At 42.1% G+C, this 14,362-nt stretch overlaps 1 protein-coding gene across 1 annotated transcript in view; it reads right to left on the reverse strand.

Moving 5' to 3' along the window:
- SPIDR (scaffolding protein involved in DNA repair) overlaps window positions 1-10,933 on the reverse strand; it is a 378,203-nt gene extending 367,270 nt beyond the window's left edge. Inside the window, exon 1 of the mRNA XM_011945693.1 lies at window positions 10,806-10,933. Coding sequence (XP_011801083.1) covers window positions 10,806-10,808 — 3 coding nt within the window. The 5' untranslated portion in view covers window positions 10,809-10,933. The remainder of the gene's footprint in view (window positions 1-10,805) is intronic.
- Between the last annotated feature and the right edge of the window lie 3,429 nt (window positions 10,934-14,362).

Below are 14,362 nucleotides of genomic sequence, written 5' to 3' on the forward strand. Positions count from 1 at the left end.
AAAAAAAAAAAAAAAAATCCCTGCTTGTGGTATCCAAGGAGGTGAAAGTGATCAACAGTCCCAGTGCTGCTTGTAAGTCATGTAGGCTGGATAGTATGCCTTTGGATTCTACCTTGTATAGGTCCTTGGTGACCAGCACAGTGGAGGTCAGAGGCAGAAGCTGGACTGCAGTCAGCATGGGAGGATGGGAGAAGAGACACTAGAGACAGCAAACCTAGACAACTATCTCAAGGGGCTTTGCTTTAAGCAGGAGCAAGAAATGTGGCAGGGGCTGCAGGGAACTGTGGTTGAGAAAGGTGAGGTTTTTTTTTTAACTTAATTTTTTTTTTCATATTCACTGGCTAGTTACAAGATTTTTTAGTATACACATATGAAAAAAACCTCTATCATTTACAAGCATAAATCAAAAGCAAACAGTCTGGCATTCAGGACCCTTATGATCTTAATTGTCCAATCTCATTTCCTGCTGCTCTTCCACAAAAAATGCCTAACTCAGCTACACCAAATTACTGAAGTTTCCCCCAGAAAGTTAGATGTTTTTTTTTTTTCCTCCGTATTTTTAACATACTGTTTCTTTTACCTGGAATGCCCTTCCTCTTTCCTCTTCACCTGGCAAACTCTTACTCAGTGCAGAAGACTTTATTGAAACATCCTTCATTTGTAAAGCCTTTCTCTGACCCCAACAGTCTATGGTAAGTGAATCTGACAGCATCCACCTAGGTTCTTTTCTTTTCAGACAGTCTCGCTCTGTCACACAGGCTGGAGTGCAGTGGTGCAATCTTGGCTCACTGCAACTCCACCTGCTGCCTCAGCATCCCAAGTAACTGGGATTACAGACACATGTCACCACACCTGGCTAATTTTTAATATTTTTAGTAGACATCCACGTAGGTTCTACCATTCATCTTACCCTATACCTGCTTTAGCATCATCTACTACAGGGTCTTTCTGAAGCCACAGAAGGCTGGTCACCACTACATATTATACTGTTTCTATTACTTAATTTCTGTGTACTACAATAACTTATATATACATCTGTCCCTTCTTTGAGATTTGTGAGCTTTAAACCCTGGCTTGGTTTTTATAGGCCTGGCTCCAAGAATATAGACGGTCATAGAAAAATCTACTACGCAAGAGAATATAAAATAAATAAATCTTGGCCAGGCATGGTGGCTCACGCCTGTAATCACAGCACTTTGGGAGGCCAAGGTGGGTGGATCCCGAGGTCAGGAGTTTTGAGACAAGCCTGACCAACATGGTGAAACCCTGTCTCTACTAAAGATAAAAAAAATTAGCAGGCATGATGGCATGCAACTGTAATACCCGATACTTGGGAGACTTAGGCAGGAGAATCACTTGAACCCAGGAGGCAGAGGCTGCAGTGAGCCCAGATCGCGCCATTGCACTCCAGCCTGGACAACAGTGCAAAACTCTGTCTAAAAAAAAAAAAATCTTGACCACTTCACTTACTGAAAGCATCTACTTATCTGATCTCTAAATAACAACAGCAGAAATTTTTTTGTGTGTGATATACTGTTTCTTTATGGTTGGCAGCCCTAGAGGCAACTGCCCTATATAAATAGCAACACAGAGAAAATCAACATTGCACCTCCTATGCAGTTGATACAGAAGGCAACTAAAGAGGTCCCCCCTTCTGCCTTCTGAGGAGAGGGACAGATTTCTTTCTCCATAAGATGTTATACACAGGAAAAGACACTCTAGAGTCCACCACCACATTTGTAATCACCACTCACTTCATAGGTTAATTACTGCTGACCTATTGTTGTGCCTACAAAACCATCTTTTTAGGAGACAATCATGAAGCCAGGTCCTGAAAAGAAAGATGAAACCAACAGAAGACACTTGTAGTGCAGAAAATAAAGAGAATGGAAGATGGGGGGGAAAAAAAAGGACATTTCTTTACATTGTGTAAAAGACTCTCCCTTAAAATGGGGGGTAGGAACCCCTTAAAAAAAAAAAAAAACTCAGACAAACCAAGAAAGTCCCCACTGGAAATTAATGAATTTAACATGACTATAAGAGAAAACGGCACTGGATCATAAGATCTTTTTTAGACTGTGGTTAAAATATTTCTTTTCCGCATGCATTTTGTGCTGCAATGATCAGGCTCTTAAATATATCTCTAGAAAAGAAGTCCTTTCTATAAACTATCCTCTTCACAACTGCCATTCAGAACACCAACTGCCTATTATGACACAGCAACCAAGAAACATTTGGGCTTGTATTGGGGACAATCGACTTGTGACTTCCTGCTAGACTTTCTCAATTCACATGATGATGAAATGGCTAGTGTTGCAATGCACTTACGGCTTTAGATAAAAACATTAGGCACCCAAGACAGAAGTGGCCAAAGAGGGCAGCGCCCAGCAGGAAGTTGTTCCTACAAAGGAAACTGCAGTTTCTAAGATGAAGAGGAAGTCAAGAGGGAGAATTAAGTGTCTTAAGGGCTTGAGAAAATATTGAAGAAACTACTTGTGGTCTCAAATACAGTTAAAACACTAAGTAGTCCAGGCTATAATTAATTATAAATTCAAAAATTTAACAATGCAATTTGGGGTAAAGCTAGTTCAAAAAAGGTAAATCATGTCTGTGTAACCTTTGTTGTTAGAAGCTGCCTCTCTTACTCCTTGCAGAAAGCTTTTCTGAAAAAATACCTGACAATGATACCAATTGAAAGGGACAGAGGGGAAGAACACTGTCACTCACCTGCTCCTGCACAATGCGAGAATCTTAGTCATATTTCTCTGCATTTTATGATATCCTGCAATGTCCTCTTCATATACAAACCCATTCCCCAATAAGATTCTAGTTTATATATAATAAATGGCAACCTTCTGAAGTTTGTTCGTTCTCACGTGCCTATGAAACATATACTGGACACAGAGACACATTACCAGTCATTTATCTGGTATCACAGCAGTTTACTTTACTACAACTTTCATAAGTTCTAACAAACCTCTGATAGAAGCTGTTTCCAGCCCTTTCATCTCTAGACATTTCAACCATATGGGGACTTCATATCTCACTTACTTATTTCCCTTTTCAGTTTTTAAAAATCATGCCCAGACTTCTTTGATGCTGATAAACATTCACAGAACAGACCTTTTCAATCATTAAACAGGAAACTGAATATTGCATGTATGTTTTACAGTCAATAGGCTGTATAAAGTTATTAGTGATATTAACAAGGAGACTATTGATTTTTCATAAAAGATCACACATGACCTTCTTTTCCATACATTAGTCACATGTTAACCACTTCTGCACAGAAAAGACATGTGCATTGAAGGCAAGTATGAAGAACATGCCCACACATGGCAATTTTCTTGTCTCATCAAGACCACAGCATGCTTACCAAGATGGCTGGCAAGATGATATGAGGATTCAAGGATCTGCTTTTTAATTCTAATTACTGAAATCTTGTCTTAGTTTTCAGTACTGCACTCAGCGGTGGGATCTCTCCCTAGCAAAATCCCCCCCTCCCTTTTTTTTTTTTTGACTTCTTCTGACTCTGTTAACAACCACTGACATATGCTATGGACTGAATGTTGTGTCCTCCCCAAAACTTGTACATTGAAACTAATTGCCAATGTGGTGGTATCAGAAGGTGGGGCTTTTGGGAGGTAATTAGGTTAAGGGGGTAGAACTCTCATGAATGGGATTAGTGCCGTTATTAAAAAGGTCCCAGAGAGCTGCCTTGTCCCTTCCACCATGTGAGGTTACAGCAAAAAGATGGCTACCTATGAACCAGGAAGCTGCCCTTACCAGACACCAAATCTGCTGATGCCCTGACCTTGGACTTCCCAGCCTCCAGAACTGTGAGAAATGCATTTCCATCGTTTATACACCACTTAATCTGTGGTACTTTGTTACAGCAGCCCCAATGGACTAGGAAAACAAGCATCATCCTACAATTTCTAACTTGGCTTTGATCACTGTGTTCTTATAATCTCCAGGTTCCCTTCTTTCCTCCAGCTGCTTATTTTCTCCAACTAGCATTTCACAATTCCTTCCTACCTTCATTCACTTAATATATTCAGGCTGAAAAATCGAGTATCTGCTACATGCTGCTGCTACAACACTGACCAAGACTTGGGCGGGTTATGGACACACTGCACTAAGTGCTATGAAAGGAGTGGAGTGGGCTGGCCAGGAGAAGGGTGGCAATGGGGGCTAAGTGGTAGAATTTCTTGACAACCATTTAACTTGATTCTATTCCCATATTCCCACCGTCTTAAATGTGTGAGTTTATATAACGGTCCATACTACCTGCAACTTTCAACTGTCGTTCAAAAACTCTGTTAGTTTCCTATTGCTGGGTAACAAATTACCACAAACTTAGTGGCTTAAAGCAACACTCGTTTATTAGCTCCCAGCTTCAGAAGTCAGAAGTTTGGCCATGTTTTAACTGGGTCCCCTGCTCAGAGTGTCATAAAGATGAAATCAAGGTGTTGGTGGAGCTTAGTTCTCCTCTGGGAGCTCTGGAGAAAAATCCAATTCCAAGCTCATTCTTTGTACTAGCAGAATTCAGCTCCTGTGGTGATAGGACTGAGGTCCCTGTTTCCTTGTTGGCTATCAACTGAGGTTTGCTCTGGGCTCCTGGATACTGGTACATTCCTTGCCAGGTGGTCCTCTCCATCTCCAAGCCAGCAACAGCATATAAACCCATCTCCTGCTTCGAATTTCTTAACTCCTCAGCTTCTGACCTCTAAATACAGGTTTAAAGGGCTCTGGCAAGTGGATCAAGCCCACTGACAATAAATTCCCTTCCCAAAGTCAACTGTGCCATATATTAAACCTAATCACAGGAGTATAACCCACCCTAGTCACAGTCCCATGGATTATGCAATGTATACTGGGAATGGGCATATTGGAGGTCATTTAGAATTCTACCTACAACAATTTATAAGGAAAAAACAAAAACTTGGCATCAATAAAGAATTTTATGGCACTAATTAGAAACATGGTACTGAGATTCTTTAGTTTTCAATCCTGAGAGCAGAATAACCAAGAGAAATCATAGGTAACTCCCGAATCTATTTCTCCAACTCTTTTAGCCTTAAATCTATACATCTTTGCAAATACCCAAGAGGCACTTAAATTTAATTATTTCATTCAACCTTACCTGATAAAACTGACTTAATAACCTCCCCCGTTCTCAGATTTCTATTATACCACCAGGCTGCCAGCACGCCAAGATCTCCACCTTCGAGGGATTATCATTTACTCTACGTTCTCTTTAACATCAAACTGAAACTAACTCAACAATCAATCTTAACAACTTGCCCTTCCTCTCCACTCTCAAACACACTTTGTACCTAGAGCAGAATCATTAGAAATGCTGGTCTCCTACACTGACCTCCCTTTCCTTTCCTGTTCTTTCTATCTGTGCACAGCCTTGCCCTATCCTACACATATCTCCCAAGGAAGTCCCTAACACTGTGTTCCATGCTCTCCTCTCCAGGAACCACAGCCCCCTCAATCTAATCACAGCAATCTAAGCTCCTCATCCCAGCACTTAAGGCCAACAGTGTGCCCTGGACTCCAGAGTCATACTCCAAACCCCGTCATCCAATGTCACACCACACCCTCAGTCCCTGGGACACCTCACATTCCGACCCCACCGTCAGCCTCTGCTCAGCTGCTCTCTCAGGCAGACACGCCCTAGCAGGGGAAGGGTCAGCTCCAAAAAGACGTCTCATCACTCTCATCTGTAACTTACTTGCTGTCTTCTGACCTACACCACCTGGTTTTATCTTTACGTTGCTTTGGCTTCATGTCATTTTTTAATAGGTACATTTTACCTTTCCCACTATATCAGGAACTCCATGTGTGTGCATGCGCACACTTGTGTATGTATGTGTAAACATACATATTCTTTTTCTTATCCCATAGCATTTATGCAGCACACACAAGAAATTAAATTTTGCTTTTCTTTTTTCTCACAATCCAATCTGCATTTCCTGTCCTGACCTTTCACCTATTTTTATGATCTCCTTATCTTTACTTGCCTGGAAGAACAGTCTTTAGAATAGAGGTTAATAAAATAGGTCTTCCACCCTTGCCTCTGCATGAATGAAGTAACAGCATAAATAATAGTCCAGAGGCATAGAAAAGCACATTTATTTCATGTTTCAATTAAATAAAATTTAAAACTCTTAAAACAAGAATAAACAAAAAATTCTAGGAAAAAGGTCAAAAAGCTTTAAAGCAGGAAAAGGAACAGAACTTGGAAAATGTGCATTTTCACATGCAAAACATGGGAAACAATCTGAAAGTCCACCTAGAAAGGACAGCTAAACAGATGAGGGTACTGCCACGCAATGCAAGGCTGCACACCACGGGGGTAAAAAAAGAAACCTGCCCATGTTGCTCGGAAAGAGCCGAGGCATGCTAAAATGTGTATGCGTCTCCTGAGCAGTTGTGGAACATGCTGCCAGGTGTCTGTAAAGGGCGCGCAACAGATCTTCAAAAACATTTATTTAAGTCTCTGGAAGAACTCCATAATGGTGTTTGCTGATACGGAAAGGAGACTCTAGGTAAATGGGCACAGGTGCGAGGAGGCTTCCATCCTTTCTCATGCCAGCTGGACTGTATGAAATGTGGAAGGAGGCCAGGCAGACCCTCTCTGCAAGTGCAGGAACAGGGCAGATTCACCCACAGATTGTCATAAAGTTCAATGTCCAGGAAGGAGTTTGATGCCTCCAAAGGAAAAATACATGTATGTCTTTGCCTGTTCTAGGTTCTCTGGCAGAAGAAAACAAGCCATGCAGGTCTTACTCTCCAAAATACTTGCAGACTCCTTTTGCTACAGATGCTGTGCCGTACATGCACAGAGAAGCACAAGCTGTACAGGCAGCAGGCTTGCTGTGGGGAAGACGGAGGGCAGCAGCAGGGCTCTGCCGGGGCACCTGCACATGACAGGGCATAAAGGCCCATCCAACTGCTACCTGCCTCCATGCATGCAGGGAAGGTCAGGAAAATCACCTGAGACTCCACAGGATTTACAGATTCAAGACGAGGTCTGATTACAAACTCAGAAAAAAGGTAATGATTATAGGCAAATCTGCTTTTTAACAGAGTTCTTTTTGGATTATGAGACCGGCATTATCAGAAAATGCCACTGAAAAGACTTCCTGAAAAACATGGTATTTAAAAAACTCAAATCATAGTAAGATTTGCTGCAACTGAAAGAAACCAAATGAACATTGGATATATTCCAAATGACAATTCTATTTGTGAACTGAAGAAAAACTGGGGCCTGCCAAACCGATAATTAAACAACTGAGCACCCCAAACCAACTAGTGGAATGACTCCCTCTTCCTGGGGTAGGTTCGTCACACCTTACATATTGAAAAACAAAACTTGCATTGAAGCTCTACATCAAAAACACTTCTTGGAACAAAAGCCAGGGTTCTTTTGATTACTTTTGACCCAAATTAGGCCAACACGATGGCAGTAACTCTCCAGGTGAACTCTTCAGCTGGGAGCTACCAGGAGGCTCCAGCTGTAGAATACAGGTCAAGGACACAGAAGGTACCAAAGGAATGTCTACTCACAGTAACCTGGGCTTGCTGTACAAGAAGGCAGAAGCCCTGTGAGAGTTTGGAAGAGGCTGAGGTCAGTTTCAAGTCTATACAGGATTAAATGTCACCAGTTACTGTTCTAGGCAAAATGTACAAAATACTTTCATCAAGAACCAAATGTTTTATTTCCTATTTAGCTGAAGAATAACAGTTTTATAGAAGCAATAACTCAGCACAAAAAGCTTATTTTCCCCTTCTCCATGTTCTCTCCTGAAACAATGCTCCAAGTGTATTTAGAAGATCACTACCTTCAAATGAGTGTAGACCCTCTAAAGGGACATCCACCACCTTCCTTCATGTCCCCAAAATAGCTCACAGACCTTGCTACAAGAGAGTGATTTTCCTTACCCACCACCAAAATGAAAGAGAGAGAGAAACCGACAAAACAGAAAAACCACTTAGATACCACTCTGGTAGCTGGGCACCACACCCTACTAACTAGAAAGTGAGCTCAGGGATCCCCAAACTGAACTGCAGCATAGAGCACAGTTCAGTTCCATGGACGGCAAAATCAGAAAGGGAGTATTTTTAAAAATATCATTTAGGTAACATAAATAACTGTTCACTATGGCCCCAAATATAAGCATTGTGGAAAGTAGCCATCCAACAAGCTTCCTCCCCACAGATCACTGCCGAGCCTGGGGAGGAAAGAAGGGAAACCAGGAGACTGAAGAGTCTGAAATACTCTTTGACCTAATTTTTTTTTAGATCAAAAAGGCTGGGTGTGGTGGCTCACGCCTGTAATCCCAGGCCAAGGCGGGCGGATCTAGAGGTCAGGAGATTGAGACCATCCTGGCTAACATGGTGAAACCCCGTCTCTACTAAAAATACAAAAAATCAGCCAGGAGTGGTGGCAGGCGCCTGTAGTCCCAGCTACTTGGGAGGCTAAGGCAGAAGAATGGCATGAACCCGGGAGGCACAGCGTGCAGTGAGCTGAGATTGCACCACTGCACTCCAGCCTGGGCGACAGAGCGAGACTCCATCTCAAAAAACAACAACAAAAAAAGAAAACAGCTTTAATTTCTACACCTTTTAATTCCCTCAGAGATGCTTTTGCTACATGAACTTGTCAAGGGGACTCTGTGGACCTTACTGTAATGTAAGCCCTGAGAAACTCACTGCCCTGTCAATTTACTAGGTAGAGACGACACATCTGGGCTGACCATCTGCAGGCGGAATAGGATTTGGTGAGAACAGGTATGTTGTCTAATGGGCGATGTTGACCAGAAAAAAGAACTCTGGCTGGGCGTGGTAGCGCACACCTGTAATCCCAGCACTTTGAGAAGCCAAGGTGGGTCACTTGAGGTTAGGAGTTCAAGACCAGCCTGGCCAACATGGTGAAATCCTGTTCTAATAAAAATACAAAAAAAATTAGCCGGGCATGGTGGCACACAACTGTAGTCCCAACTACTCGGGAGGCTGAAGCAGGAGAATCACTTGAACCCGGGAGGTGGAGGTTGCAGTGAGATTGTGCCACTGCACTCCAGCCTGGGTGACAGACTCTGTCTCAAAAAAGAAAACAAATAAACAAAAAACACCATATATGAGTGTTCATTCCTTCTATTTACACTTTTTTGGTTTTTCTCTTTACACTTTTGTGTGCCTGATCTATTTCATTTAAAACGAAGAAGACGACGCAATCAGTATACATTCTAAAACTGGCAGAGATCTGGCATGCCAGTATGTAGTGATGTGTGGTCAAAGAGCAAGGGGAGGAAATGCTGGAGATGGGGCTGGGTCGGGGCCCTTCATACCAGGGGAGATGCATTCAAGGCAGCCTTCCAGGCCACAGGACACACAGGAGGACTCGTCAGTCCTGATTCCCAGTAGTAAGCAATAGCACTTAGGGAGTTTTCAACTCTGCGGCTAATCACAGTCATTACAGGTCTTTAAAAGTGATATAATGGATTCTGTCAGCACTATGAACGGCAGTCACACTCTCAGCAGAATCTCTCAGGCTGCGGCACCATAGGCTATGTCTAGGACAGCACAGCTGGCCTCCACTGAGCTGACCTCAAATGAGTGTGCTACACTTGCATGCAAATACACAGGAGGCACACCCACTGCTGCAGCACCCAGTTCCACACCTGCCAGACTTCGGCACCTGTGATCACACTTCTGGCCACCAATAAGCTGTGCTGGGCCCTCTCTGGATACTCTCAAGGTCTACCTCTGACTATCAAGGGCTGAAAAAAACGTGTAGCACATGGAGCCTCTGGTCTGGATAATTATGCCAAACGGCAGTCCGGGAGCACGTGTGCTGTCCCTCGTAACTAAGGGTCTCTGCATCCCTGACTTTCATCATGAAGGGCCTGTTCTCTCAAACCATATGGAGCCAACTAAAATAAAGCCTGGCCTCAGGGCTGGTGCTCCTGCCCTTTCCTGCCCTCTTCCGTCTTACATTCCTCATCTCCCCTAAACTGTAATCCTCCCGCCTACAAGCTTGATGTTCAGCATGGCCCTCTAAGATCTCAGTGACTCTCAAACCAGAGAACCACCAGTAGAGCTGTTAAAACAAGGAGGGTGGAGCCCCACCCCAGAGTTTGATTCAGAGGTGGCTGGAGGGTCTGAGAATGTACATTGCTGAGAAGTTCCCAGCTACTGTAGTCAGTGGTTGGAGGAGCATCCTTTGAGAAACACAGCTCTAACTAGCACTCACATGTGAATATTTGGCTTTGGTTCCTACCTGCCTAACCCAGCCTCATCCAACCCAAGCTTATTAGCTCTGGGACTGTGGACTGCCCAATTCACAAGCGGGATGCCCATCCCCACCCAGGCCCTTCCTGGGAGCCACAGTGTGCCACAGATCCAAAAACCAGCAGCACTGAGTGCTCATCCTGTCTCCTCCTAACCAATGGTAGGATGGATGGAAGGCTGAACTGAATTCTTATAAAAATTAATGATTTATTCCCATGATAAATTCACGTAGTGCCTTGTGGCTGACAGTGCACTTTTCCTCCTCCTGTTGCTCCATATGAACATCACCACAAGTTCTAGAAGTAGATATTACCATTCCCAATTTGCAGATGATAAAACTGAGGTCAGAAGTACCTGAGATCACAACACTGGGACTTTTGCTACCTTCTTTTAAGTAACTATGGTCATGTTATACTTTTATCAGCATCACTTGTTTATTTTTAATATTAAAAAATCCATCAGCATTTTTTAAAAGTGTGAAATAATATGTGAATGCTCACCATACACTCCAGAAGTATTGGTTGAATCAAAGTCTTATCCTACCATGAACACAAACAGCACCAAAGCAATGTTTGTGGTCCAGCACATCCAAGAAGGCTGAAAACACCACTAGATACCTTCAAGCACTGGACACAAACTTGTGACCAGTAGACAAATTTTTGCCCCACAGACTTTTTCACTTCTGTTTTTTTGTTTTGTTTTCCATTTGAACTAGCTGCCAACATGTAGAAAGTGGGAGATTTCACATACTTATCTGGACACCCAGCTCTCTTAAAATTGAGAAGACCTGACAACGCTGGAAGCACATCCTTTCAAGGCACACACAGCTGGCTGGAGTTTACCAACAGCCCCGGTGCTCAGCCATGGTAGCCTCTCCAGTCAAACACAGCCCTCTGGGCCTATGGGTTTTCACCACCTGCCTGGTCCACAGGCATTCATAGGCTCCTGCTCTGGATCTTATTCTAAAATATAGTTAAAATAGATCAATGACAAACAAGTTGGGCAAAATTAATTTCTCCTGGCTCACCAAATTAAAACTGAAGAATGATACGGTTTGGCTACTTAGGGACTACGGAGAAATAATAAAAAAATCACTAACCACGTAGCAATTAGACGAAGAACCTGATTCTTGTTGCCTCTCTCCAGGGAAAGCCAGTCCTTCTATTTCAATGATAAATTGTTCCAGGCTCTTTCAAACACTTTGACATACATGCATACATATGTACAATACAGCATGGAAGCCAATACTTATCACAGTATCATAGCTTGTTCTTATGGAGGATCACGTTTTTTTAAAGAAGGAGGCTGGCAGCACATTCCAAATAGTAATTATGAGCCAAAAAACACACAGAAACAAGGACTATACTTTCTTCAGAGACAGGACGCTCTCTACCCACTATAGAATAATCACAAACTCTATAGGGCACAATCCTGAGTGATCAAAATCTCATTTAACATCTACCTGTAGTAGATTTTCTAGAAATACGGGAAAAAATAATTTAAACAAATTCATTCTCTACCCATGCATGTCACTACAGAAAAGGCGAGTCATAAAATCACCACCTTGCATTCATCAACTCTTTTTTCCTTTTTGCCCCTTTGAGGACAGCCCAGAAGAAAGGCTGTTCCAGGTTCCTTTACATGCTCTGACACACAAAGGGGACCCAGGACTCCTAAACAAACAGGGCCCTTGACCCATGGTGCTTTCCAAAAAAAGAGAAGTTCAAAGTTTGAAACTTTCATTGAATGTGCCAGGGTGGATATTATAAAACAGAACTATACAAAATTTGTTTAAAAAAACTTTTTTTAACAATTTTTTTAACTGGTGGGAGGGAATCAGATCTCTGTGCTCAATCCTATAAACAGATGTCTTTGAAATCCTAGTCACGCTAGAGTTAGTGTCTTAACATGAAAACAAACTGTACAAAAATGTTAACTCCAGTTGCCTCCACCTAGAGACTACCAGAAATTTTTGTGATCACGGGTTAATAGAGAGAAAAATCAATGAGATTTATTTGTGCTGGAATGGGTGGCGGGGGGGGATATCTGTATATATGTATCCTACGTCCTAACTTCCTAAATGTAAATACCAATGGGCAGGACTAAAGCCCATAAAAGCAGAAAATGGATATAAAATGTTTAAAATTCTGCTACTGAAGTAATATAGGGATCAGATAATGCAATTGAACTGCACAACAAATTCTGATGAGATAATCCAAGCCAATGCCATGCCATGTTTAGAAATAGCAACAGGGAGAAATGACATGGCTTGATTTCATCATTTCTTCTTCACGAGATTGTTGTGGGAAAGCTGTAGAGAGAGCTTAGCCTTAAACCTTAATCTTAAAATCTAGTGTTAGATCCTGTCTTCTGACACCTCAGGAAAACAGGCCAAACTCAGGAGTGAGCATACGTTGTAAATTTATCATTTCTAATGTAAGGTATTTGAGAAAAAATAAGATAATCTCTTAATATTTATTTCTTTAAAAATTAAAAAAAAAAAAAAAATGACCAGGCAAGGAGGCTCACATCTGTGATCCTAGCAACTCAGCAGGCTGAGGCGGTAGAATCACTTGTGCCCAGGAGTTTGAGACCAGCTGGGGCAACACAGTGAGACTCTATCTCTATAAAAATGTTTATAAAAATTAGCCACTGTGGTGTGCCATGTCTGTAGTCCCAGCTACTCAGAAGGCTGAGGCTAGAGGATTCCTTGAGCCCAGGAGGAGTTCAAGGCTGCAGTGAGCCATGATCACACCTGTGAACAGCCACTGCACTCCATTGTGGGCAACAGAGCAAGACCTAAAACAAAAACACACGCAAACAAGAATAAAAAATAAAATGGTGTGCCAAACAGTCATTTACTGATTAACAGGTCTGGAAAACAGGGTTGCTAATTCTCACCAGGTTGGAGAGGAAAGACTGCCAGAGTGAATGTAAACCACACATATTTCCGTGACTACATACAAGCCTGCTGAAATCACAGGTGAGTACTTCTTATTTAATGCTCTCCAGTATCATTTACTGACCTTCATGTGGCCTTAATCACTAGATGATCAACATGTATGAGATATCTCCTTTCCTTTCTCCTTATTTCCTCTCCATTTCCTTCCCTAGTTTTTTTTTTCACAACTCCAAATTCCACACTTCAAATTTCTTTCTTAAAAGTGAAAAACAAAACAAAAGCACATCTTTATGGAAATGAGTATTACGCTCATTGTGCTTGCCTTCTTAGAAGTTCAATTCAATTAAAACAAAAGAACCAAAAATTATATGGTGCAGAAAATAAATGCTATCTTGCTTCATCATACCACAGAAAGAATGTAACCCATGACCAGAGTAAAACAATGGACGAAAGATAAGATAAACAAGTTTGATTTGAGCGAATTTCTTTCTTCTCTTGGCCACCTAAGCCCCTCCACCCCATCCTTTCTTTGGGCAGATATCCTAGAGCTAAGCCTGGTGGATGTCTCAAGTAACCACGAGGCATACACTGAGCAGGGCAGAGTGCTGCCATCTCCCACGCAGGACAGATATGCACAGCGAGTTCTGACAGGTAGCTATGGCGTGGGTGTCGGGACATGGGAACCAGGTAGAATGATTTTCCTTTCTTCATAACAAATACCAAAGTGTGCCAAGGTCCAGAAATCTGGATGCCAGAATCTTAGTAAAAGATGAACAAGAAGGAGGCTAGCATAGAAAGTTTAACTGTTCTCTTATAAGCCTAGCTGATAAATTCACACTCTTTTCCCTAATTTCCTACCTATTTAAGAAAATATGTTACACAAGCACTCAAACTGACTGGTAGAATACAAGGGGATTCTTCTCTTAATGATCTAATTCAAAGATTCCCTTGGTTGTCCTCATTCTGCCCCTTCTTGGCAAGTAATGCTAGGCAAGCTTTTAATTTATTTGAGACACAGCCAAGTTATCTCACATGCAAAATAAACCCTATTTCAACAGGGTAATTGAGGAAACTGAGTGAGAAAGTATGTGTAAAATAGATTCTGCAGCACCCCACATAGTAGGTAGGTGCCCACAAAACAGCAGCTGTCATTTA

Source organism: Colobus angolensis, unplaced genomic scaffold (genome assembly GCF_000951035.1).
Source record: "Colobus angolensis palliatus isolate OR3802 unplaced genomic scaffold, Cang.pa_1.0 Scaffold243, whole genome shotgun sequence".
Lineage (NCBI taxonomy): Eukaryota > Metazoa > Chordata > Mammalia > Primates > Cercopithecidae > Colobus > Colobus angolensis.